This window comes from Oncorhynchus nerka, linkage group LG15 (assembly GCF_034236695.1).
Source record: "Oncorhynchus nerka isolate Pitt River linkage group LG15, Oner_Uvic_2.0, whole genome shotgun sequence".
Classification (NCBI taxonomy): domain Eukaryota; kingdom Metazoa; phylum Chordata; class Actinopteri; order Salmoniformes; family Salmonidae; genus Oncorhynchus; species Oncorhynchus nerka.
In genome coordinates, this window is record NC_088410.1 from 78,074,968 (window position 1) to 78,102,285 (window position 27,318).

The following is a 27,318-nucleotide window of genomic DNA, read 5'->3' on the forward strand; positions in this document are numbered from 1 at the left end:
TGACTAAATACTTTTTGCCCAACTGTATGTGCATGAAGGCAATATAAAGTGTCTGATAAGGCATCAGGATAGATAATAGGGAGAGTTAAAAAAGAAAAGAAAGAGTAGCTGCAGAACATGGTGAATGTGTTTGGGTGTGTCAATGTGCCATTCAAGGGATTTCCTATTTTTTTTTATATATATATATTTTTTAACCATTTTCTACATTGTAGAAACATATGGAATCATGTAGTAAGCAAAAAGTGTTTTAAAAAAGCAAGATATATTTTAGATTCTTCAAAGCAGCCACCCATTGCCTTGATGACAGCTTTGCACACTCTTGGCATTCTCTCAACCAGCTTTTATGAGGAAGTCACCTGGAATGCATTTCAATTCACAGGTGTGCCTTAAGTTAACATGTGGGATTTCTTTCCTTCTTAATGCGTTTGAGCCAATCAGTTGTGTTGTGACAAGGTAGGGTTGGTATACAGAAGATAGCCCTATTTGGTAAAAGACCAAGTCCATATTATAGCAAGAACAGCTCAAATAAGCAAAGGGAAACGACAGTCCATCATTACTTTAAGACATGAAGGTCCGTCAATACGGAACATTTTAAGAACTTTGAAAGATTTTGCGACTGCACTTGAATAAACTATCAAGCGCTATTATGAAACCGGCTCTCATGAGGACCACCATAGGAAAGGAAGACCCAGAGTTACCTCTGCTGCAGAAGATAAGTTCATTAACGTTACCAGCCTCAGAAGTTGCAGCCCACATACATGAACTCTGTGAAAAAAGTAATAGACACACCTTAACATCAACTGTTCAGAGGAGACTGTGAATCAAGCCTTCATGGTTGAATTGCTGCAAAGAAACCACAACTAAAGGACATCAATAAGAAGAAGAGACTTGCTTGGGCCTAGAAAAAAATAGCAGTGGACATTAGACTGGTGCCTGTATGGTAGAGTGGCCAGATGGATGCCACTCTTCCGTAAAAGGTCCATGACAGCCCACTTGGAGTTTGCCAAAAGGCACCTAAAGAACTCTCAGTCCATGAGAAACAAGATTCTCTGGTCTGATGAAACCAAGATTGAACTTTTTGGCCTGAATGTCAAGTGTCCTGTCCGGAGGAAACCTGGCACCATCCCTACGATGAAGCATGGTGGGGGCACCATTATTCGGTGGGGATGTTTTTCAGGGACTGGGAGACTCGTCAGGATCAAGGCAAAGATGAACGGAGCAAAGTACAGAGAGATCCTTGAATAAAACCTGCTCCAGAGCTCACAGGACCTCAGACTGAGGCGATGGTTCACCTTCCAACAGGACAGCGACCCTAAGCACACAGCCAAGACAAAGCAGGAGTGGCTTCGGGACAAGTCTCAATGTCCTTGAGTGGCCCAGCCGGAGCCCGGACTTGAACCCAGTCGAACGTCTCTGGAGAGACCTGAAAATAGCTGTGCAGCAACACTCCCCATCCAACATGACAGACCTTGAGAGATCTGCAGAGATAATGGGAGAAACTCCCCAAATACAGGTGTGCCAAGCTTGTAGCATCATACCCAAGAAGACTCTAGGCTGTAAACCCTGCCAAACACGCTTCAACAAAGTACTGAATAAAGGGTCCGAAAACTTATGTAAATGTAATATTTCAGTTATGTAATTATAAAAAATATCAAACATTTCTAAAAACCTGTTTTTGCTGTGTCATCAAATCAAACCTTATTTGCCACATGCGCCGAATAGAACAAGTGTAGACCTTACCGTGAAATGCTTACTTACAGGCTCTTAACCAACAGTGTAGTTCAAGAAGAAGAAAATATTTACAAAGTAGGCAAAAATAAAAAGTAACACAATAAGAATAACAATAATGAGGCTTTATACAGGGGGTACCGAGTCAGTGTGCAGGGGTACAGGCTAGTTGAGGTAATATGTACATGTAGGTGGGGGTGAACTGACTATGCATAGGTAACAAACAAACAGCGAGTAGCAGCAGTGTACAAGGGCGGGGGGGTCTCAATGTAAATTGTCCAGTGGCGATTTTTATGAATTGTTCAGCAGTCTAATGGCTTGGGTGTAGAAGCTGTTGAGGAGCCTTTTGATCCTAGACTTGGCGCTCCGGACACCGCTTGCTGTGCGGTAGCAGAGGAAACAGTCTATAACTGGAGTCTCTGACAATTTTATTGGCTTTTCTCTGACACCGCCTATTATATAGGTCCTGGATGGCAGGAAGCTTGGCCCCAGTGATGTACTGGGCTGTTCGCGCTACCCTCTGTAGCGCCTTACGGTCAGATGCCGAGCAGTTGCCATACCAGGCGGTGATGCAACCGGTCAGGATGCTCTCGATGGTGCATCTGTAGAACCTTTTGAGGATCTGGGGACCCATGCCAAATCTATTCAGTCTCCTGAGGGGGAAAAGGTTTTGTCGTGCCGTCTTCACGACTGTCTTGGTATGTTTGGACCATGATAGTTCGTTGGTGATGTGGACACCAAGGAACTTGAAACTCTCGACCCGCTCCACTACAGCCCCATAGATGTTAATGGGGGCCTGTTTGGCTCGCCTTTTCCTGTAGTCCACGATCAGCTCCTTTTGTCTTGCTCACATTGAGGGAGAGGTTGTTTTCCTGGCATCACACTGCCAGTTCTGAGTTCCTCCCTATAGGCCGTCTCATCGTTGTCTGTGATCGTCAGCAAACTTAATGATGGTGTTGGAGTCTTGTTTGGCCACGCAGTCGTAGGTGAACAGGGAATACAGGAGGGGTCTAAGTACACACCCCTGAGGGACCCAGTGTGAAGGATCAGCATGGCAGATGTATTGTTACCTACTCTCAACACCTCTTACCATAAGTCTTTGCTAGGTAAAGCGCCGCCTTACCTCAGCTCACTGGTCACCATAGCAACATCCACCCATAGCACGCACTCCAGCAGGTATATTTCACTGGTTATCCCCAAAGCCAACACCTACTTTGGCCTCCTTTCCTTCCAGTTTTCTGCTGCCACAATGAATAGAACAAATTGCAACAATCACTGAAGTTGGAGACTTATATCTCACTCACTGACTTAAAACGTCAGATATCAGAGCAGCTTACCGATCGCTGCAGCTGTATAGCCCATCCAACCAACTACCTACATCATCCAATATTTGTTTTAGTTTTTTCTGCTCTTTTGCACACCAGTATTTCTACTTGCACATCCTCATCTGCACATATATCACTCCAGTGTTAATTGCTGAATTGTAATTACTTCGCCACTATGGCCTATTTATTGCCTTACCTCCTTACTCCATTTGCACACACTGTATACAGATTTTTCTATTGTGTTATTAACTGTATGTATGTTTATTCCATGTGTAACTCTGTGTTTTGTCGCACTGCTTTGCTATATTTTGGCCAGGTCACAGTTGTAAATGAGAACTTGTTCTCATCTGGCCTACCTGGTGGGAAAAAATAAATAAAAATGGGACACAATAGGACTGGAAGGGTAACTGTACACATGCATTGGATGCCTAAGGAGGCTGAGAGGTGTGTCAATATTGGCTGTGGGCTGTGGGCTGGTCTGGTGTCTGCTCTGCTTTGTATCCGGGTGTGAGGAGACAGTTATGACAGTTGCTCAGTGAAGATTTCCCCATGCAGCACTGATCCACAGGGAAGCACAACAAACACCCACTCTGGTGGGTCAGAATATACTCTTATATACTCAGAATATACTCTTGCCATTTCTGTGCTTGTCTGACCAAAAAGCTTAATCTGTAAGCCATAATGTAGTATTGCAATAGTGGGAAGTTGCTGTGCAGACACGATTACGAAACACACACAGACCTTGTTTAGATACTAATGCTTTGTTGTCTGCTCTGTTGTGGTGTAAGCTACATGGCAGGCTTGTATTATTTATTCATTTTTGAGCACACCTGCTGCCAGGCGTGGCTCTCAGCGCATCACACACACACACACACACACACACAGCGAGAGTGGGTGGGAGAGAAACAGGGGTACTTGGGCTGAATCTACAACACTCTCCCATACTCTATTATTTATCCTAGAAGTTATATAGGTGATGAGTTTGGTTTTTCACACATTCTGCTACTTAGTGACACTCTCTAAACACATTTTCTCTGTCACACACACCCAGGATGACAGCAGTTTAGCAGCACCCAATGTTGTCGTCTTGCATCATTTAGCCTCTCTCGCTCTCTCTCTATCCTACCCACCCTGTACTGTGTAGTGGAGTCAGTCACTCTCAGACACCTCTATTATCTGCCTGCTAGTCTGGCCACTGCACTGTGCTGTCTGCAGCTTGTGGTAATCAAGCAACAAGCTCTGTCTCACTGCAGAATTAGATGTTTCTCCAAACAGCAAATTTCAAAGTGTTTCTGACACCCTGGGTTGACTCCTGCTCAGTGTCTTTCCATTGCTCCAAATGTCGAATTTAGAAGGTTAAGGGTTGAGTTTTTGGATAGGGTTAAAAACAAAGGGTTTTTAACAACACAGTGTTCAAAGACTTAGTTGTAGTCACATTCTGGTTACCTATGACTACAAACATACACTGAACAAAAATATAAACGCAACATGAGCTGAAATAAAAGATCCCAGAATTGTTCCATATGCACTCAAATATTATTTATTTCAAATGTTGTGCGCAAATTTTTTTACATCCCTGTTAGTGAGCATTTTATCCTTTGTCAAGATAATCCATCCACCTGATGGTGTGGCATATCAAGTAGCTGATTAAACAGCATGATCATTACACAACTGCACCTTGTGCTGGTGACAAAAGGCCACTCTATAATGTGCAGTTTTGTCACACAACACATTGCCACAGATGTCTCAAGTTGAGGGGCGCATGCAATTGGCATTCTGACTGCAGAAAAATAAGAATGTGTTCTTAACTGACATGCCTAGTTAAATAAAGATTAAATCATGGTGTAAAAAAATAATCAGCCTAATCGGTGTCCAAAAATACCGATTTACGATTGTTATGAAAACTTGAAATCGGCCCTAATTAATCGGCCATTCCGATTCATCGGTCGACCTCTAGTTGAGACATTATTCCCGGATAGGGAGGAAAAGGAAGGCTTTTATTGGCTCTGTCCAGTCCCTACTGTGCTATTGTTCATGAAACAACCTCCGTCATACCCAAAGGTATAGGGGATGATAAAGGGATATGCTTTCTTTTGTGTACATTTGTAGAAACATGTTTATTCATTTCACAGGGTGTAGTCAAATCATACTTGATACTTTCTTGCCTTATTTTTATTTTATTTATGTATTTGTATTTTTTTTTTTTACCCCTTTTTCTCCCCAATTTTGTGGTGTCCAATTGTTGTAGTAGCTACTATCTTGTCTCATTGCTACAACTCCCGTACGGGCTCGGGAGAGACGAAGGTTGAAAGTCATGCGTTCTCCGATACACAACCCAACCAAGCCGCACTGCTTCTTAACACAGCGCAGATCCAACCCGGAAGCCAGCCGCACCAATGTGTCGGAGGAAACACTGTGCACCTGGCAACCTTGGTTAGCGCGCACTGTGCCCGGCCCGCCACAGGAGTCGTTGGTGCGCGATGAGACAAGGACATCCCTACCGACCAAGCCCTCCCTAACCCGGACGACGCTAGGCCAATTGTATGTCGCCCCACGGACCTCCCGGTCGCGGCCGGTTACGACAGAGCTACATCTAAGAAATGTTGATTCATGGCAATGTTTTTGGTATTTTATTAGGATCCCCATTACCTGTTGTAAAAACAGCAGCTACTATTCCTGGGGTCCAACACAAAACATGAAACATGGTACAGAATTACATAATACAGAACATTAATAGACAACCGCTCAAGGACAGAACTACATAAATTAAACAAAAATGACAAAACGCACATGTAGCCTACAATGCAAGCACACAAAATATCTAGGTCAAATAAGGGAGAGATGTTGTGCCGTGAGGTGTTGCTCTCGGTTTTTTTATTTTATTTTTTTACTACGTTTGCTGTTCAATTGAGCAATATGAGATGGAATGGAGTTCCATGCAATAATGTCTCTATATCAAATTTTATTGGTCACCTACATATGGTCAGCAGATGTTTATTACGAGTGTAGCGAAGTTCTTGTGCTTCTAGCTCCGACAGTGCAGCAATATCTAACAAGTAATATCTAACAATTCCACAACAACTACCTTATACACACAAATCTTAGTAAAGGAATGGAATAAAAATATATACATATATGGATGAGCAATGTCAGTGGCATAGGCCAAGACGCAATAGATCATATAGAATACAGCATAAACATTATTAAAGTGGCCAAAGTCTCCATGTGAGCAGCAGGCTCTAATGTGCTAGTGATGGCTATTTAACAGTCTGAAGCTGTTTTTCAGTCTCTCTTCCCAGCTCTGATGCACCTGTACTGACCTCACCTTCTGGATGGTAGCGGGGTGAATATGTCCGTAAACCCACCAGCCAGCTGGTCTGCGCATGCTCTGAGGACATGGCTAGGGATACCATCTGGGCCAGCAGCATTGTGAGGGTTAACGTGTTAAATGTCTTACCCACGTTGGCCACAGAGAAGGAGAGCCCACAGTCCTTGGTAGATGGCTGCATCGGTGGCACTGTATTGTCCTCAAAGCAGGCAAAGAAGGTGTTTATTTCATCTGGATGCAAGACGTCCCTATTCTGCGATATAGCTTGTTTTCCTATTGTAGTATGTGATTGTCTGTAGACCCTGCCACATATAGTTGAAGTTAATGCACAACATACAGTTGAAGTTGTAAGTTTACATACACTTAGGTTGCATTCATTAAAACTTGTTTTTCAACCACTCCACAAAGTTCTTGTTAACAAACTATAGTTTTGGCAAATCTACTTTTTGGCAAGTCATTTTTACAAAAAATTGTTTACAGACAGATTATTTCACTTATCACTGTATCACAATTCCAGTGGGTCAAAAGTTTACATACACTAAGTTGACTGTGCCTTTTTAACAGTTGGGAAAATTCCAGAAAATTATGTCATGGCTTTAGAAGCTTCTGATAGGCTAATTGACATAAGTTGAGTCAATTGGAGGTGTAACTGTGGATGTATTTCAAGGCCTACCTTCAAACTCAGTGCTTCTTTGCTTGACATCATGGGAAAATCAAAATAAATCAGCCAAGACCTCAGAAAAACATGTAGACCTCAACAAGTCTGGTTCATCCGTGGGAGCAATTTCCAAACACCTGAAGGTACCACATTCATCTGTACAAACAATAGTACGCAAGTATAAACACCATGGGACCACGCAGTCGTCATACCGCTCAGGAAGGACATGCGTTCTGTCTCCTAGAGATGAACGTACTTTGGTGCGAAAAGTGCAAATCAATCCCAGAATAACAGCAAAGGACCTTGTGAAAATTTGTATAAAACTATCTATATCCACAGTAAGACGAGTCCTATATCGACATAACCTGTAAGGCCATTCAGCAAGGAAGAAGCCACTTCTCCAAAACCACCATTAAAAAAGCCAGACTACGGTTTTCAACTGCACATGGGGACAAAGATTGTACTTTTTGTAGAAATGTTCTCTGGTCTGAGGAAACAAAAATAGAACTGTTTGGCCATAATGACCTACATTATGTTTAGAGGGAAAAGGGGGAGGCTTGCAAGCCGAAGAACACCATACCAACCGTGAAGAACGGGTGTGGCAGCATCATTTAGACATTTAGACATTTAGGTCATTTAGCAGACGCTCTTATCCAGAGCGACTTACAAATTGGTGCATTCACCTTATGACATCCAGTGGAACAGTAGTGCATCTAAATCTTTTAAGGGGGAGGGGGGGTGAGAGGGATTACTTTATCCTATCCTAGGTATTCCTTAAAGAGGTGGGGTTTCAGGTGTCTCCGGAAGGTGGTGATTGACTCCGCTGTCCTGGCGTCGTGAGGGAGTTTGTTCCACCATTGGGGGGCCAGAGCAGCGAACAGTTTTGACTGGGCTGAGCGGGAACTGTACTTCCTCAGTGGTAGGGAGGCGAGCAGGCCAGAGGTGGATGAACGCAGTGCCCTTGTTTGGGTGTAGGGCCTGATCAGAGCCTGGAGGTACTGAGGTGCCGTTCGTTCATGTTGTATCATGTTGTATGGGTGCTTTGCTGCAGGTGGGACTGGTGCACTTTACAAAATAGATGGCATCATGAGGTAGGAAAATTATGGGGATATATTGAAGCAACATCTCAAGACATCAGTCAGGAAGTTAAAGCTTGTTCGCAAATGGGGTCTTCCAAATGGACAATTACCCCAAGCATACTTCCAAAGTTGTGGCAAAATGGCTTAAGGACAACAAAGTCAAGGTATTGGATTGGCCATCACAAAGCCCTGACCTCAACCCTATAGAAAATGTGTGGGCAGAACTGAAAAAGCATGTGCGAGCAAGGAGGCCTACAAACCTGACTCAGTTACACCAGCCTGTCAGGAGGAATGGGCCACAATTCCCCCAACTTATTGTGGGAAGCTTGTGGAAGACTACCCAAAATGTTTGACCCAAGTTAAATAATTTAAGGGCAATGCTACCAAATACTAATTGAGTGTATGTAAACTTCTGACCCACTGGGAATATAATGAAAGAAATAAAAGCTGAAATAAATCATTCTCTGTACTATTATTCTGACATTTCACATTCTTAAAATGATCCTAAGACAGGGATTTATTTTCTAGGATTAGATGTCAGGAATTGTGATACACCTTAGCCAAATACATTTAAACTCAGTATGTACATTTCCAACTTCAACTGTACGTCTTGTGTATGGTTGAATCAAAAAAAATGTTCAGCTAAAACGGTCAGAAGTAGTCAAAGCTAGTGGAAAGCTTTTGTGGATGGTCAGATTCATTCACAGAGAATTGACAGGTATATTTATGCCAGCTCTACTTGTGTGTAAGGCGGTATGGTTATCTAGCACAAGCAGCTGCCATACAGTTTAACCATATTAACAGATAAAGAGATGACGCATTAACAGACAAACAGTAGTAAATTACACTCTGTGACGCCATTTTTTTTCCGCATTCCAAATTGCCATTGCAGTTCTCACAATGAGCAATAACTTCAGTAGAAACCTTCTTTGAGTTGACACACACACACACACACACACACACACGCCATGTTGTTAGCTGTATCTGTAATCTAGTCCAGGCTGCCACAGGCGATGCTTGTTCAGGTTCATTATTGTCCTGTGGAGGTTGTTTGCTTAGCTCTAATTGCTCGGGCTGAGCCTGGCCCTGGTTTATAGGCCCTCCTTGTTCTCTGGCTGGATACGTTTCTCTCGCTCTCTTCTGTCTTTCACATCTCAAGTTACAGTCACTCTGGCCCTCTGGGTTTAGGAAAGGCGAACTTGTTCAAAAGCACAGAGTCTTTTACACTCAGTGACACTGCTGTTTGGACTGAACTGAGCTTGGCTTGGGTTTTAATCACACATTTATCGTGCTAGAGGAATCCCACTGCTTGGAAAATGGTTTGTGTAAGATTGATTCTCAATATTGTGCACCAACCGGGTTTATGTAATATTTCCGTGTTGGGTGTGCGTTCATTTGTGATGGAACCTGTGCACATACTGTACACACTCACTGTGAACCCAGACCGATTCAGACGGATCTATATTCTTTGGTTGAACAGCAGTGGCAGTCGGTGCCGTTTTAAGAAGAGGGAGGACTTTTTTAAATCTTTTTTTTTTTAATGACCATGGCCTTATTTCTATTACAGTATATTGGATGACTCTCATTAATATTCACCCAGTTCAATGTACCAGCGATAGGTTTAGGCTACTACATGATACAAAAAAAATTCTTATACACATCATGAGGTTGCTACAACCTAGCCTATGAATCAAAGTTTAGAACAGGTGCACACTGGTGAAGAGACAAATTTGAGGTGACAGTGACATTCAATACCGCCTTGCACACTCTTGCCTGCATCTAGCTGATATAGGGTGTAATTATTAGTCCAACAGTTGCAAACAAGTTTCTTTTGGACAAATTCAGGTATGTTTATCCCCGTTTTGTTCCGTTTGACAAACATTTTTCAACAGAATCAATGGAATGAATACATCCCTGATCACGCGTAAACAGAGTTCATTCTCATAACAGCCACGTTGTATTCCTTCTCTTCCCTTCGCTTGTGGACTTCAATGCACAACACATCAGCTGTGTGTTACAGATGAAAATGTATTTTCTGATCCTTTGATTGGGTGGACAACATGTCAGTTCATGCTACAAGAGCTCTGATAGGCTGGAGGACGTCCTCCGGAAGTTGACATAATTACTGTGTACGTCTGTGTAAGGGGGTGAGAACCATGAGCCTCCTAGATTTGTTTTATTGAAGTCAATGTACCCAGAGGAGGACTGACGCTAGCTGGCCTCCGGCTACACCGTGGTGCTACCCTACAGTGCTCTTGAGGCTACTGTGGACAGTCTTTGCAAAATAGTGTGTGTAAACAAGTTATTTGGTGACATGATTATATTTAGTATAGTTTTATCTAAAAGATAACTTGTTAAGTGTTTTACAAGTAAAGTTTTTATGAAATTCACTGAGGAGGATGGTCCTCCCTTTCCTCTGGGGAGCCTCCCCTGTTGAACAGAGAGATCACACCAAGGCACTTTGATTAATGGACAGACAGACACAGACCCTGAGCTATCCCAGCAGCAGACGAAGTACAGTATGTGTGAGCGGGACTGTGTTTGGTAGGCATTTTCATATTTTCTATATCTCTGTCTACAGTAACAAAGACCATATGGTCAAAGCTGTTTGGTTCCACCCATTTGTCCAAAAACAGATTGCTGTATGTGTTGTGGGAATGGGTCATTTTCAGAAATGCTTCCTGGTTTTCTCTCGGACCAATCCCAGCACTGCATCCACAGGGCATGACTAGAAAACCAGGAACACCTGTCCAAACCTATCATCCCGACAACCATCTCCCATAGCATCCAATTAGAATATGTGTAATAACATTCGAAAAACAATGGTAAATATTTGGTTGGAGTAATTAAAATAGTCTTTCCGCCCACCTCACTTTTCACTTGTATCCATGTAATAAAAACAGAAATGTAGTTTCTGGTCTAGCGTGTTTTTAAAGAAGCTTTGGAATAGCCTATACCTCTCGTGAGAGTATTCTATACATTAATATTATATCAGGCTTTATGGCCAAAGCACTTTGTGGTATCGGTGAGGAAATCTTCTCTTGTCTATCTGCCCTCTGGTCCCTATCATCAGAACCAATTGTTAAATTCCCTCGGCTGTTCACCTTATCAACCCTTTAAAGATCATCTGAAGTTCTCATGGACCTCCTTTTGTCTAAATCTCCTCCACTCTTAAAGGGAAATGTCACTTTTTTCAACATCAAATTCATCATCTCCAGCCACCAACCCAACATCAACATATGTTTTGTAATCCAAAAGATGTTTCCGATGACATCATCCAGAGACACTGATGACATAATCAGGTGTGCATCATGTGATTTTAACCGACTGTGAGCAGGCAAAGGTTACTTTACTAACCTTTGGAATTAATACTATGTCATTGTCATTGTCCCTTTCCCATAGAAAGAAGAGTAGGGCAACTCATAATAGTGATAATGTAGCCAAAACGAAGCTCTCGGCCTAAACCTGTCTGCCCTGTTTGGGCAGGGCCCTGTGGCCACTCCCTCCCTCTCTAATGATGTCTCTCTGCTGCATGCCTATCTCTCTATACATGTATATCCCTTATCTAAAGATATCTTTATGAAGATGTAGCCAGAGGGGTTTGGTGGTATCCAGATTTTCATGTCGTTGCTGTACCATACCGGCGTATACAGTATTACTGGAAGTGCACAAAAGGGGTGCCATTTAATTCCAAACTGTTTTTGTTGCTATGGTGAGGGGGTAAAATGCTAACAAATTACTAGTGAAGTCCCATAGCAGACCCTAGCTAAATGCTAATTGCAAGGGCAGACAACCCAGCTCATAAAGTTATACTACTATTTTAAAAGGCTACTCACAGCTTGCTGCACGCACAAAACACATTTAGGCAGCAGGGATCCTGAACCAGGAGGGGATCTTTTGTCTCTGCTGTAACCAAGAAGCTTGCTCTTGCAAGCTAGCTACTTACATGTTGCTAGCAAATGAACAAACCAAATGCATATTTCACACATCTTAGATGGTAAAACTGCTATAAACTATAAATTAATTATCACAAAAGGGTCCCCGAGCCAGCCCCCAAAAGTTTGGGAACCCCTGGTGTAGCGCACCTCCCCCCAGAAATGATGGTATTTTCAGGCCAGTTGGTACATACTAGCAACATGCATAACCATCAAACCAGACAGGTAAATTCAGGGCATATAGCACAACCCAAGGCAAGGACAAATTGCCTTAAATCTAAAGTTTTATATAGAGCCATAGCTGACGAACTCTTTACCAATCCAACTTTCTCAGGAAAAAAGTAAATCTACCTTAAAGAAAAAAATCAAAGAACATCTAATGTGAAAGACCATATGACTGGACAGGAAATAGAAAGTATCAACTGAATGTTAAATGTGTTTCCTGTCAGGTATTTTAATTGTCTGTATTGTCTACTTGTCAAATTTGCAAAGTCTTCATTTGTAATTGTAATGTCTTATTATAGTTTAACATTTTTTCTTTACAATCGCTTACACACTAAAGGTGGTACTTGAGGCACACTCAGTAAAACCATTAACTCGTGTACCTAATCTTCAGAACAAGTCTGCAAAACTGCAAGCACATTATCTGCTTCACACTCTGTTTGTAATTGTAAAACACACTTTGGGCAGAACACTAAACACAGTTCTCTACATTAAACATTCAAAACTAACAGGTCTTGTTTTTCGTTTTGAAAACACTGCCATTCAAAACGCCACACTCCTTTACCGATTACCTACACCCAGTGCTCACGTGTGAAAACACTTATAGCTAGGTGTCTTCACATAGAAATCAGAGCTTGAGCACTATAAATAGACTTCAGGTTGGCTTTCTTGGTTTGGAGAACAATGGAGGCCAATTTTTGAGAGAGATTTCGAGGAGAAGGAGAGAGAGGGGGACGAGGACCAGGAGGAGGCCTGTGGTGACATAGACGAGGGGGCCGTGCCAGGGCTGGATACGCCACTCCAGACTCTACTTCCCTCACTGTTCAGCCAGAGAGAACATCGCTTGGGATGTTGAGGTGCTGTGGCCAGACCCAAATAGGAGACAGGATGCACCCTAATTGGGTTTTTTCTTTATAGTAGCAATCCTATTTGTTTGTCTGTTACTGTTCATCCTGAAATCTGGATGAAAATACAATGTTCTGAGAAAGAAATACATTACATTTTTCCCCCCTTGCATTTCTGTTTATAGTGTAAATATATACTGAATATGCTTAAATACTGTATATATTTGTGTACATGTGAGTGCTATGACAAACTGCCGTGGACTCCACTGAACATGCAAAAGACACAAAATCGTGTTTTACATGTGTCACATCTGTGTGTAGTTGGCGTGTATAAGAGCTAATCATTTGAAGGTTTGTATGTAGAGTTTTGAGAAGAGTTAAAATAGTTTTGAATTAAGTGTTTGGTTTTGCAAGGGGTGGGTGGGTATGTTTTGGGGTTTTGTGGGTAGAGTCTAGAGAAAAGGAGCCATAGTTTCAGAAATCATGTGTAAGCAATTGTCAAAAACTGTAATTGAGGTTGGACCCCGGGAAGATCAGCTAACGTTATGGCATTAGCTAATGGGGATCCTAATAAAAATTCAAATTCTTGAGTATTTCAAAAATATCCCAGTATACCGCTTAAACGGTATACCGCCAAAGCCAGACATAATCGTGGCTATGTCTCTGCTCATGCTGCTGTTTATATCATTTGTTTTTAGAATGAACTGAAGGAGTAGTAGAATGAGATTGTGAAAGAGACCAAGAAGTGGTCACATGGGAACTAATCACTTCTTTCAGTCAGTTCTATTCACTGGAAGTTTCACTTGTCTTCAGGAGTCCTATATACTTGGTGGAGAATATTGAGATGACCTCAGATGTACTGTATGACTAATCGTTATCTCACACTAGTCTGGTTCCAAGAAATGTTCCTCCTTCAACCATGTCCTCTGAAGAGTTAATATACCCTACATAGGGATTTACTGTATATAGTTACATATAACTAGACCATAACTAGACATTCCAGTAAACGTCCCACCTAAGTATTCATTACACTAAGTATCACTTCCTTGAAGGTCACAACTGTTTAATTAGCATATTCCTTGGTGATGTATATGGTGACATTTGACTGGAAATGTATGTCCCCCAGGCCTAATAGTTTCCCGTCTTGTTCCAGCAACTACTCCTTCCTCATTGGTGTACTTTCAGCGTTCCTTGTGTCTGCATGTTACTGTGTGTCATCCATAAAGACATACCACACGTAGCTACTATATTATTAACACAAACCTAAAATGTGACATTCCAGTTGTATAGTTATGCTTTCTCTGGCCCTTTTAATTCCAGCACACAAGTGTAATATTTACATGAGAGCCTAATCTAAATAGCACAACTGAGGACTTCAACACACAGAAACCTATTCTATCAGTGGTCTGTCCAAGTGCATGTCTCTGACTCCCCACTCGAGGTCCATAGTCTGCATGTTGGTCATGTTTAATTTTTACAAATGACAACTACCCTGCCTATAGTATGCTGCTCCTCCATCTCCCTCTTTCCCTTCTCTTCTCCTATTTTCTCTGCCCACTCTCTCCCCAGATGCATTTACAAATGCTCCACACGGCTCTCTTTTACAGCACTGTATGTGTAGGTATATGGCTGCCTGTCTACAATAGAGCGCAAATTAAATTGCTATGTGTATGCTGGTATTTGACAGTGTTTTGCAATGTATTACTGTGAGCGGTTTGACCGCTGGCACTGAGTCTATAGTTGATTTTCGACTGGTTGCCAGGTTGATTCCAAAGTCTACTTCCTGAAGCTGTGTGCATGCGAAGGAAGACAGGGGAAGTTTCACTCAAAACCTCTTGACTTCAGGCTGCTCAAACTACAGAGAAACCAGATCCAAGCCAGACAGTGTGGACATGTTAATCGATTTAGAATTAAACCAGCTCAGACAGTAACCCTACATAGAATGGTATTGGAGGAAAACCAGTCTACAAACATGGACCAGTTCATTTTAATGAAGTCACATCTACCAGTCGTCGTGAGCTGAAAGCCACAAGGTGTTCTAGACTACCTAGCTAACCCAGGTAATGACATGAAATCGTGAAAATGAGCATGAAAACAAAGCCGTGTCCGTTGATTGAACTTTTTACACCCAAGGGCATTCTGTACCACTATGGCAGCACATTGGCAGTGCATACATACACTGCTTGCTGAGGAGTTAAAGGATAATATCATATCCTTTGCTAATATCACATGTACACAGAGTACTACACTGTTGTAACACTATAGAGCTTTGATATGAACAGCCACAGGACAGCCAAGTGGCTTGAGTCATGAGATGTATCCTTAGTTGGGTTACAAGGGAGTAGTACTTCTCTGAAAATACTGTTTGTTAATCCACATGATTATGCTCACAAAGACTCAAAAAGAGGAAAGTAGGGTAGTTATGACACAAAGCTCATAAGAAAACCACTGTGTGGAAATTCCTGAAGGAATTCTGTGGGATTTCATGGCTGCTTGGGGGATTATGATGCAGGCTAATTCTGCCTCCCTCTTTGGCATGCTAACTCATACCATTTGTAGCTCTGCTCCTCTAATTGTTTGTTCTGAATTAGCCTTTCTGATATAAGAAGGTAGTTCACCACTCACTGTCCATTGGTCCTGTTGCATTATGCAAGACATGGATTCCACAAAATCTAGTGGAAGAACAAGAGGTGTCATAATCCCAGAAACTACATGAAATTCTTTAAAAAGCAACTGAAGAGGACGGCTGTCACATTTTGAAATTGTTGGGAGCAGTAAGCTGAGTGAGCAGTCTTACTGGACTTACCAGTTCACATGAATTCAGCCAAAGTTATGGATCCTTTGAAGGTGTGCAGCCTGTCATATGAAAACAAGGCATGTCTCCCCCCCGTTGGGCCAATCGAAAGTACTATAGCTCCCGTCTTGAGCCAATCATTGTAATGTTGTAAATGCTGGATCTCTATGGCAAGACTCATCGTTCACCCAAGTTTTGTCAAATTCTGACCAGCAGGTAGCCTCGGTTAGAGCGTTGGGCCAGTAACTGAAATGTTGCTGGTTTCAATACTAGAGCTGACAAAGTGAAAATAATCTGTTGCTGTGCTCTTGGGCAAGGCAAATTGCTCCAGGGGCGCTGTACAATGGTGACCCCTGACCATGACCCCTCTCCCTGCGGTTGTCTCAGGGCGAGTTGGGATATGCAAAAAAAACACTTGTGTGTAACAGGACAAATATATAAGCACCCCCAAACTATTGTAATTCTAAAATTGGGCCAGTGCTGTCTGAGACATCGCATGTGACTAACCTACTAATGGTCGGAAACAGATCCACAGTCCCCTCCCTGATTTTATCGCAGGGCACAATTAGTAGTTAGTGTAGCTTTGGGGGCATATGAGCAACATTGTCAGGCCTTTTGTGGTTCGTAACAACGTCAAGGTCACAAAAAGCGTGCCATGGCTGCATATCCAGTCAGCTGTGCTAACACTCAGTTCTGAGAGCTCACAGACCTCATCACGGTGTTGTTTCCTCTCCTCTATGATGCTCCTGGTCTCTCCTCCGGTAGGGGTTCTATATCACCATATCAGCAAAACCCACCTCAACCTTTTTGGGTCAGATATGGAAGGCTCTTGCAGGAGTAGGGATCTGGTTGGCCTCATTACCCAGGGAAGGACCCCTAGGACTGCATCTCAATGGCCTGATCCGTGTCTGTCTATATCAGCCAGAAAATCAAACGCATGTGAAGGAGCAGGGTGGATGGACACTATTAGTGGAGGGGAAGGAAATGCCAGCGCACCAGATTTAGAACACTCCCTCTCAGGGAATTAATATGTCGTGTGAATCTGATCCCATTGATTTCTGTCTGATTTTCTCATTTTTCTCTCGCTGGCTTGTATTGCTCTCACTCTCTCACACAGTTTGCGGAACAGGAGAGGGATTTTCTTTGGAGTCTTTCACAACAGTCTCTCTTCCCTCTGTGATGTTTTAATGAAGGGCTTTATTTCAGCATTAGCGTGGCGCGTGACAGTGGGTAGCTTCCACTTCCTCTGTATTTCCTGTCTCTTTGGCAATCGCTGCCCACAGCTGTGTCTACTTCTTGTTTTCAGGATATGTGCTGTGTAAGAGTGCTGTGTGACTTTATGTCTGTATTTCATCATTCTAATCCTGACTGTGTCTATGTTTTACAGGAGGCTGCTGGATGAGTGGTCACCATGTCTCCCTTCTTACGCATCGCCTTTAATGCGTTTGATGTGGGTGTCTTGCCACCCCTGACTGACGCTCCCTTCTGTGCAATTAAGATGAAGGAGTCCCTCAGCACTGGTCAGTAGCATTACCCATTGGGTACTACTCAGTGGTGGGGAAAAAGTACCCAATTGTCATACTTGAGTAAAAGTAAAGATACCTTAATAGAAAATGACTCAAGTAAATGTGAAAGCCACCAACTAAAGTACTACTTGAGTAAAAGTCTAAAAGTATTTGGTTTTAAATATCCTCAAGTATCAAAAGTAAATGTTATTGCTAAAATATACTTAAGTATTAGAAATAAAAGTATAAATGATTTCAAATTCCTTATATTAAGCAAACCAAAAGATACCATTTTCTTGTTTTTCTACATTTACGGATAGCCAGGGGCACACTCCAACACTCAGACATCATTTACAAACAAAGCATGTGTGTTTAGTGAGTCCGGCAGATCAGAGGCAGTAGGGATGACCAGTGATGTTCTCTTGATAAGTGTGTGAATTGGACAATTTTCCTGTCCTGCTAAGCATAAAAATACCTTTGGGTGTCAGGGAAAATGTAAGGAAGTAAAAGTACATTACATTATTTTCTTTAGGAATGTAATGAAGTAAAAATGGTCAAAAATATAAATAGTTTTGTACAGATACCCCAAAAACACTGTGTGTGTGTGTGTATACATACATACATACACACACACACACACACACACTCTTTTCTCTCTCCCTCCCTTTCACACATATACAAACACACTTTGTCATGCACATGTGTAAGCTGTGGTGGTGGTGGTGTAACCTCTTTCTCTCTCTCTCCAGAGCGGGGGAAGACCCTAGTCCAGAGGAAACCCACTATGTACCCTGCCTGGAAGTCCACTTTCGATGCCCACATCTACGAGGGCCGTGTCCTCCAAGTGGTTCTGATGAAGACCGCAGAGGAGCCATTGGCCGAGGCCACGGTGGGCGTGTCCGTACTGGCTGAGCGCTGTAAGAAGGGCAACGGCTGTGCTGAATTCTGGGTAGACCTGCAGCCTTCTGGGAAGGTTCAGATGGTCGTCCAGTTCTTTGTGGAGGACACAGACACAGCAGGTAGTAAGCCAAACAAACAGGCTCTCAATCTAGCATTTATTGTAAATCTGTCGCTCTCTGTACTCTCCAGCACTCAAACACACTGGCTACAGAGAGTAAACAGTGGCCTCCAGGCTGCCAGGCCAGCTTGTCACATGGCGCTCAGCCTAACAGCCATACAGGCCCTGGAAGGAGGATTGTGTGTATCTAGGAGCTGGCATAGGACCCAGACCCAGGGGGAATCTGTATGTTAGAGTGTCCCAGTCAGGCTTTACCTGCTCTGGGTCGGCCCAGGGTAGGAGAGGGGGTAGGCTGGAGCAGCATCCATCATACCCCCCCCCCCCCTCCTCTGCAGCTTTCCTGAAAAGCATGTGTCCAGTGTTGGCAGGTGGGAGCATCTCCTCTCTAAACATACACACCAGTCAAAGGAATGAGATGGCAAGGAGGAAATGTGTTAGTCTCCAATTTTCTCATTAGTCTCCTGTCTTTTACTCCCATCTTCCCAGCTGTGTCCTCTTCCCTCACCCTCTTTTGTGTCTTCTCACAGTCCTCATTTCAGTTTTATTTTCTTTGTTTACCTCTCTCACGCCTCTCTTTGTTTTCTTTCCATGACCTTTGACCGAGTCCCCTTGGCTTGTGTCAAATGTGGTGAATAAATAAGATTGTTTACTCAGGCCATTCACTAATGACAAAAATTGTCATGGTTCCTGTCTGTGTAAGTGGGCTTTCCCTCTCTTGAGTGAAAACCAGGGTCTCATTTGCAAGGGGGCTCCCATGAACATACAATCCATAATAACAATACATACAACAAGATTATTCAAAACAAACACCTTTCACGTATCACCTCCCTTAAACTCCATCTAAACTTTCCCGCGTAATCTGACGGTTTCTCCATAATATCTAGCATGCTCAATTGAAAGAGGGAACAGCTGAATCTGGTGTACTTAGTGTCCTCGCCCCACCCTGAAAAATGAGTTAGTGTGATGTATCGCTCTGGGGGCCGGGGACAAGTAGATCAGAGTGGCCCTCCCCGATCAGCAAAAGATTTGGGAGCAGAGTTTCTCGCTTTTCTCTTCTGTCTCTGGTTTGCATCAGCTACAGCCACATTTTGCAGAAAGCCATTCTCACTGTTTACTCTGAAAGTCAAACAATTGTGACCTGACCTCATTCTTTAGATGACTTTTCCTTAATCTTCCTCAATTTGATGATTTGATGTTTAAAGAGATTCTCCAGTACTTTTGCATCATTTTTAGCCAGTAGTTCTGAAAGTCGCTCTCACGAGCCAATCGTGTCCCCTGAAAATGTAATATTTTATGTCACATATGTGCACCTAAAGTCATTGCGCTCTCTCTCACTCTGCTGTGTGTGCATCTTGCTAGCTGTCACTCAAATGGTGAGGGGCTGAAGTTCATTGGCTAGAACTCTAATAGCTAGGGGGAGAGGCCTGAAAATAGCTGTGCAGCAAAGCTCCCCATTCCAGACAGAACTTTGAGAGGATCTGCAGGGAAGAATGGAAGAAACTCCCGAATTACAGGTGTCCCAAGCTTGTAGTGTCATACCCAAGAAGACTTGAGGCTGTAATCATTGCCAAAGGTGCTTCAACAAAGTACTGAGTAAATGGTCTGAATAATTATGTAAATGTGATATTTACTCCTTTTTTATACATTTGCAAACATTTCTAAAAACCTGTTTTTACTTTGTCATTATGGGGTATTGTGTGTAGATTGATTGGGGGAGAAACAATTTAATACATTTTAGAATATGCTGTAATATTTTCCGAATGCACTTTATGAACTACACATTGACACATCCAGCCCAAAGCAGGAGGATAACAAATACTTAGTAGTTGCCAAAGTTCCAGAGCATGTCTTTAATAAGCAATCATCTCTAATGCTGAGATATCTGTATAGACGGCCAATCATTTATGTGGTTTTAGAATATAACAATGTAGATACATGATTATGTTTGGCAGTAGTGTAAAGTACTTAACTATTACTTTAGTTGTTTTTTTGTGTATTTGTATTTAACTTCACTGCATTCCTGTAATAATGTACTTTTTACTCCATACATTTTCTCTGACACCCAAATGTACTCGTTACATTTTGAATGTTTAGCAGGACAGGAAAATGGTCCAATTCACACACTTCTCAAGAGAACATCCCTGGTCATATTGCCTCTGATCTGCCACTAACTAAATACACATGCTTTGTTTGTCAATTATATTGGAGTGTGCCCCTGACTAAATTTTTAAAAACACAAATTGTGTTGTTTGCTTAATATAAGAAATGTAAAATGATTCTTACTTTTGATACTTAAGTATATTTTAACAATTACATTTACTTAAGTATATTTAAAACCAAATACTTTGACTTTTACTCAAGTAGTATTTTACTGGGTGACTCAGTTTTACTTGAGTCATTTTCTATTGTTACAAACTCTTATTTTTCACCAAGGTACCATTTTTAGCTCACAATGTAACACACTATCTAATAATATCACCCACAGCAGACACAATGGTATATGATTGAGTACATCAAATAATTAATTGTAATATTGTTATGTGTCCCGAGCAGTGTTTAAGTCGAACGTGAAGGGGCGTGAAGAGGAGGATGGGGTGATGACACTGACCCGAAGGAGAGGAGCCATGAAACAGGCCAAGGTCCATTTCATCAAGAACCATGAGTTCACAGCCACTTTCTTCGGACAGCCCACCTTCTGCTCTGTCTGCCGGGAGTTTGTCTGGTGAGAGACGCAGACCACCCCATCCAAACACCACCGTGACCACCACACTGACCATGACAAAGACCGTTGAGCTTTCAACCTGTTTTACAAGTGTGTCGTTTTGCTACACAACGGTATTATGCCTTGGCTTAGCAGTTAACCACAGTACAGAGACAGTCGACTGATTACCCCAAAACCAGCCCCCCATGGGGTCTCTGAGTAGACCAATTAACAGCTCTAATTGATCCATAACTGGAGCAGTCTGTCCAACAATAACAGTAAGACTGGCTGGCAGCGCCTGTTCTGTGAGCTGTGTGAGTCACTGTCTGAGTCGCTGTCTGAGTCGCTGTCTGAGTCGCTGTCTGAGTCGTTGTCTGAGTCGCTGTCTGAGTCGCTGTCTGAGTCGCTGTCTGAGTCGCTGTCTGAGTCGCTGTCTGAGTCGCTGTCTGAGTCGCTGTCTGAGTCGCTGTCTGAGTCGCTGTCTGAGTCGCTGTCTGAGACGCTGTCTGAGACGCTGTCTGAGACGCTGTCTGGGGAAATCCCACAGGGTGTTGCTGCAATGTTCTAACAATGTCAGCACAATTACCAGTGCAGGGCTGCCCCCTTCCTGCCAGAGAAAGTTGTTATTGGTTCCTTATGGTGACAGGTTGAGGAATGACCAATGTCCCTAGTGTGTGTGGATGGTGTAGTTTGTGCAAAAGATGAATGAATGTCTCTCCTCTCATTCTGTTAAACTACCATTGTTTATTGTCACTGTCAATAGTTTATATTGAGATATTCTTACTATCTGTCAGTATGCCTTTTGGGAAAAGTGCACAAAGATGAGTCATTTATTGTATGAATCTTCACCCAGTTTTTCTTTCCAAACAGGGGATTCAACAAGCAAGGCTACAAGTGCAGACGTGAGTGTCTCTGCCGTTAAAATCTTTCACTATATGGAAGTTGTTTTAGTGCTTGGAGTGAAACATCCAAAGCGTCCACTCTGCAATAATTTACTCCCCAAAATAGTCACGAATTTCTCATATCAATAAGTGAATATCTTAACTAGCAGCTTTTCCTAATGTGGCTTAATCTCTGTCTCAGAATGCAACGCCGCCATCCACAAGAAATGTATTGACAAAATCATTGGGAGGTGCACAGGAACAGCAGCCAACAGCAGAGAGACTATGGTGAGCAACATGACCTCACCTCCCAAAACACATAAAAAACCTGGATATAATAATGTGTGGCCAATTGGCACCATGTAACCTACTGTAGATGGTGTTTGAAGATCAGTTTTCTATGGAGTGATTCCCTTGATTTTATATTTTTGACTAGGGTCCTAATTTTTCCATATTGTTTTCTCTGATCGCATCGGAGTCATGCAGCTGTGCGAACTGTGCCACGTTATTCTACACCCCTCAATAGGCAAGACGAGACACTTTCAGGGAGGTCAAATCAACAGCTATCAGAGACCAGGAGAACTGTGTCAGGCAAATCAATATGCTTGTGTTTAAAACAGTGGTGCTTCATTCCAGCTGTAATTTAGCTCAAAATTCAAATGGCGCTCGCACATCTGAACTCTGACGAAGGCTCTGAGGCCGATACTTAAAGCGTATTAAATAGCAGTGATACTATCAAGAGCAGTGTGCGGGTGCCTTCTTTTTTCTCATGTTATTCAGCTGTAATTTAGCTAGCACGGGACCATAGTAGCCAGTATGGTGCCAGTGGATTCAGCATGGGACAGTTATTACCAGTAGTGGAGCACTTTTGACTAGTGTTGCAGCCATGGAGTACTAGAAAGACTTGGAGTATTACCAGTAGTGGGATCAGCTCTATAGCACCTGTGGCAGTTAGGATAGAGAGGCCTTCTCTTCAGGGGTTAGAGGTGAACCTGTTCCCTGTCTGCAGCCTGTATGTGAACAGTACAGGTGGAGTGGTTGGCAAGTCAGTGCTGAGAGGGTGGAGTCAGTCCACTAGTTATCGGTGTAGGTGTGTGCCCCTGTCCCCTCTCTCTTGCTCCCTGTGGGGCACCATGAAGAGGTTCAGAAGGGCTGTGAGGCCCCACAGACACCCATTTTTTTTTTTTTTTTGGGGGGGGGGGGGGGGGGGTCAGTGCCCATGGGTACTATGGACTAGCTCATTGATGATGGGAGCTCTGTGTATCCACAGTTCCAGAAGGAGCGTTTTAAGATCGACATGCCACATCGCTTTAAGATCCACAACTACATGAGCCCTACCTTCTGTGACCACTGTGGCAGTATGCTCTGGGGAATGGTCAAGCAGGGCCTCAAGTGTGAAGGTAGGTGTGAGGCCTCCATCTCTGTCTCTGTGTCTCTCTCTCATTTCAATATAAGGTGCTTTCTGGAAACATACATTGCCAAAGCAAGTCAAATAGATAATAAAACATTTACAGTTAACATTACACTCACAAAAGTTCCAAAAGAATAAAGACATTTCAAATGTCATATGTCTATATACAGTGTTGTTACAATGAGCAAAGAGTTAAAGTACAAACGGGAAAACAAATGTATTTGCAATGGTGTTTGATAGAGAACAATCTTCAATCCACCCAATATTTTAACTCTGCCTCTTATATCTTTCCCTTCATTTTCTCCCAGCTACTGTCTTACTCTTCTCTCTTCTCTCCTGTTAGACTGTGGCATGAACTCCCATCACAAATGTGAGAAGAAAGTGGGAAATCTCTGTGGAATCAACCAGAAACTCCTGGCTGAGGCCCTCAACCAAGTTAGCCAAGTGAGAAAGACAGAAACACCTGGTCATGCCCACATTCAAACATACTAATGTATTTTATGGAGCCATGAATGCACATTCATAACCCTATTGTAATAGCATTATACCTCTTCAGAAATCCACAAGACGGTCTGAATCCAACAACTCTGAGTCAACGGACATTGGAATCTACCAGGACTTCAACAAAAGCCCAGGAGCGGACTCTAGTGGTAAGCAGCTGTCACTGCTGCAGTTGAGAGCACATGTTATTCTGCAGTAAACAATATTTTGGTCCTTAACAATGTAGGTCTTTAGTTCTCTTTCGTTTTTTGTGGGTCTTTACGTGTGTATGCATCTATTGACATTATGCCCGTCTCTTTGTGCGTGTGTGTTCAACAGAAGGCTATGAGAAGCTGTGGGAGGGAGGTAAGGGCCCTGCCCCAGCCACCATCACCCCCAAGACCCGCCTCACCATTGACAGCTTTGTGTTCCACAAGGTGCTGGGCAAGGGCAGCTTTGGCAAGGTACAGTACAACCACTGCTACATTCCTCATGCTCATGCCACTGACACCCAGCAACACAGACTCAATGGCATTCAAACACATCACTTGCTAGCACTGCTTTGTCTAAAAGGTTCCAGGGCACTCTTCAACTGCTGAGAGCCAACTTACTGTAGTGGTTTAGTTAGTATAGTATGTGACCCGTGTTATTATCTGTTGTTGGAGTAGCTACAGTGCATCCGGAAACTATTCAGACCCTTTGACTTTTTCCACATTTTGTTACATTACAACCTTATTCTAAAATGGTTTCCATAAGAACATTTTCTCATCAATCTATACAAAATACCCCATAACCTTATTTACATAAGTATTCAGATGCTTTGCTATGAGCCTCGAAATTGAGCTCAGGTGCGTCCTGTTTTCATTGATCATCTTTGATGTTTCTACAACTTGATTGGAGTCCACCAAAAACCAAGCCATGAGGTTGAAGGAATTGTCTGTAGAGCTTCGAGACAGGATTGTGTCGAGGCACAGATCTGGGGAAGGGTACCAAAACTTTTCTGCAGCATTTGAAGGTCCGCAAGAACACAGTGGCCTCCATCATTCTTAAATGGAAGAAGTTTGGAACCACCAAGACTCTTCTTAGAGCTGGCCTCCCGGCCAAACTGAGCAATCTGGGGAGAAGGGCCTTGGTCAGGGAGAAGACCAAATAAAACGATGCTCACTCTGAAAAAGCTTCAGAGTTCCTCTGTAGAGATGGGAGAACCTTCCAGAAGGACAACGATCTCTGCAGCACTCTACCAATCAGGCCTTTATGGTAGAGTGGCCAGACGGAAGCCACTCCTCAGTAAAAAGCACATGACAGCCCGCTTGGATTTTGCCAAAAGGCACCTAAAGACTCTGACAATGAGAAACAAGATTCTCTGGTCTGATGAAACTACTTGCCTTGAATGCCAAGCATCACGCCTGGAGGAAACCTGGCACCATCCCTACGGTGAAGCATAGTGTGGCAGCATCATTTTGTGGGAATTATTTTCAGCTGCAGTTACTGGGAGACTAGTCAGGATCGAGGGAAAGATGAACGGGGCAAAGTACAGAGAGATCTTTGATGAAAATCTGCTCCAGAGCGCGCAGAACCTCAGACTGGGGCGAAGGTTCACCTTCCAACAGGACAACGACCCGAAGCACACAGCCAAGACTAATGCAGGAGTGGCTTCGGAACAAGTCTCTGAATGTTCTTGAGTGGCCCAGCCACAGCCTGGACTTGAACCCCATCGAACGTCTCTGGAGAAACATGAAAATAGCTGTGCCTCAACACTCCCCATCCATCCTGACAGAGCTTGAGAGTATCTGCAGAGAAGAATGGGAGAAACTCCCATGTCAAGTTTGTAGTGTCATACCCAAGAAGACTCGAGGCTGTAGTCGCTGCTGAAGGTGCTTCAACAAAGTACTGAGTAAAGGGTCTGAATTCTTATATAAATGTGTTATTTCATTTTAAATGTCTTATTAAATAGCCAATACATCTCAATTCATTGTGGGATGTGTGTAGATTGATGGAGGGGCGGGGGGGACAAATGAATCAATTTTAGAATAAGGCTGTAACCTAACAAAATGGCCTACTCTGGTCTGATAGTTTAGTATGTTCAACATGAGTATTCGGCTGTGCTGTATCACCTCTCCTGTGTGGCGCTCCAGGTCCTGCTGGCTGAGCTGAGGGGGCGAGGACAGTACTTTGCTGTGAAGGCCCTGAAGAAAGATGTGGTTCTGATGGATGATGATGTGGAGTGTACCATGGTGGAGAAGAGAGTCCTGGCCCTGGCCTGGGACAACCCCTTCCTCACACACCTCTACTCCACCTTCCAGACGAGGGTGAGACCCCTACCCCTCTCCAAAGCTTTATCTTTCATTAGGATTTACCGTCATCCATCACTACCTCCACACACACAGCACTCCAGGAACAATTGTTCATCAGACTGATGTGTGTCACTCGACTTGGGTGTTTAGACAGTAGTTTAACTGATAGTGTGTGTGGTGTGTGTGTGTGTGTGGGTGTGTGTGTGTGTGTGTGTTACCAGGAACACCTGTTTTTCGTGATGGAGTACCTGAATGGAGGAGACCTGATGTTCCACATACAGGATAAGGGTCGCTTTGACCTCTACAGAGCCACGTAAGTGACAGACTACAGTGTTAACTCACTATCCACCAGACGCGCAGTAGTTATTTACTTAGAACTCACCCACGACAGTTTCATAGCCGGTTAAGGGCAGACTGTAGGCATTTCGTAGGGATGATGCACCCAGAAGTTATTTGCCCTCTACCACTCTTCTCCCCCAGGTTCTACTCAGCAGAGATCATAATTGGACTGCAATTTCTCCACTCAAAAGGAATAATTTACAGGTGAGATCAATGAACTTTAATGGTCTCGTCTGGCCTTGCACTTGATTTCCCTTATTAATCACTGTACTAGCGCTTAGTAGATGGACCCTCCCCTCCCAACCCTTCCCTGCTACAGGGACCTGAAGCTGGACAATGTGATGCTGGACAGAGACGGCCACATTAAGATCGCTGACTTTGGGATGTGCAAGGAGAACGTGTTTGGAGAGAATCGGGCCACTACTTTCTGTGGGACGCCAGACTACATCGCACCAGAGGTGTGTGACTGTGTCTGTGCAGGATATGGTATTGTAGGATTCTGTTTGTAAAGAAATTTACACTCTCTGTCCTGTATTTGTAAGTCTGTGCTTTGATCCTGACTGTAGAAGATGACTCTTAACATTGTCCATGTGTATATCAAATCAAATCAAATGTATTTATATAGCCCTTCGTTACATCAGCTGATATCTCAAAGTGCTGTACAGAAACCCAGCCTAAAACCCCAAACAGCAAGCAATGCGGGTGTAGAAGCACGGTGGCTAGGAAAAACTCCCTAGAAAGGCCAAAACCTAGGAAGAAACCTAGAGAGGAACCA

At 43.1% G+C, this 27,318-nt stretch overlaps 1 protein-coding gene across 2 annotated transcripts in view; it reads left to right on the forward strand.

Moving 5' to 3' along the window:
* Window positions 1-27,318, forward strand: part of LOC115143328 (protein kinase C delta type-like) — a 35,802-nt gene that overhangs the window by 4,317 nt on the left and 4,167 nt on the right. Inside the window, exons 1-14 of one of the 2 annotated variants that reach the window (XM_029683630.2) lie at window positions 14,941-15,180; window positions 17,302-17,434; window positions 18,169-18,438; window positions 20,991-21,159; window positions 22,009-22,040; window positions 22,222-22,307; window positions 23,290-23,419; window positions 23,774-23,874; window positions 23,987-24,080; window positions 24,250-24,374; window positions 26,046-26,219; window positions 26,426-26,517; window positions 26,685-26,747; window positions 26,863-27,001. In XM_029683630.2, coding sequence (XP_029539490.1) covers window positions 17,326-17,434; window positions 18,169-18,438; window positions 20,991-21,159; window positions 22,009-22,040; window positions 22,222-22,307; window positions 23,290-23,419; window positions 23,774-23,874; window positions 23,987-24,080; window positions 24,250-24,374; window positions 26,046-26,219; window positions 26,426-26,517; window positions 26,685-26,747; window positions 26,863-27,001 — 1,584 coding nt within the window. In that variant the 5' untranslated portion in view covers window positions 14,941-15,180; window positions 17,302-17,325. Of the gene's footprint in view, window positions 1-14,940; window positions 15,181-17,301; window positions 17,435-18,168; window positions 18,439-20,990; window positions 21,160-22,008; window positions 22,041-22,221; window positions 22,308-23,289; window positions 23,420-23,773; window positions 23,875-23,986; window positions 24,081-24,249; window positions 24,375-26,045; window positions 26,220-26,425; window positions 26,518-26,684; window positions 26,748-26,862; window positions 27,002-27,318 lie in introns of those variants that run through there. The other variant, XM_029683629.2, reaches the window with a different exon arrangement.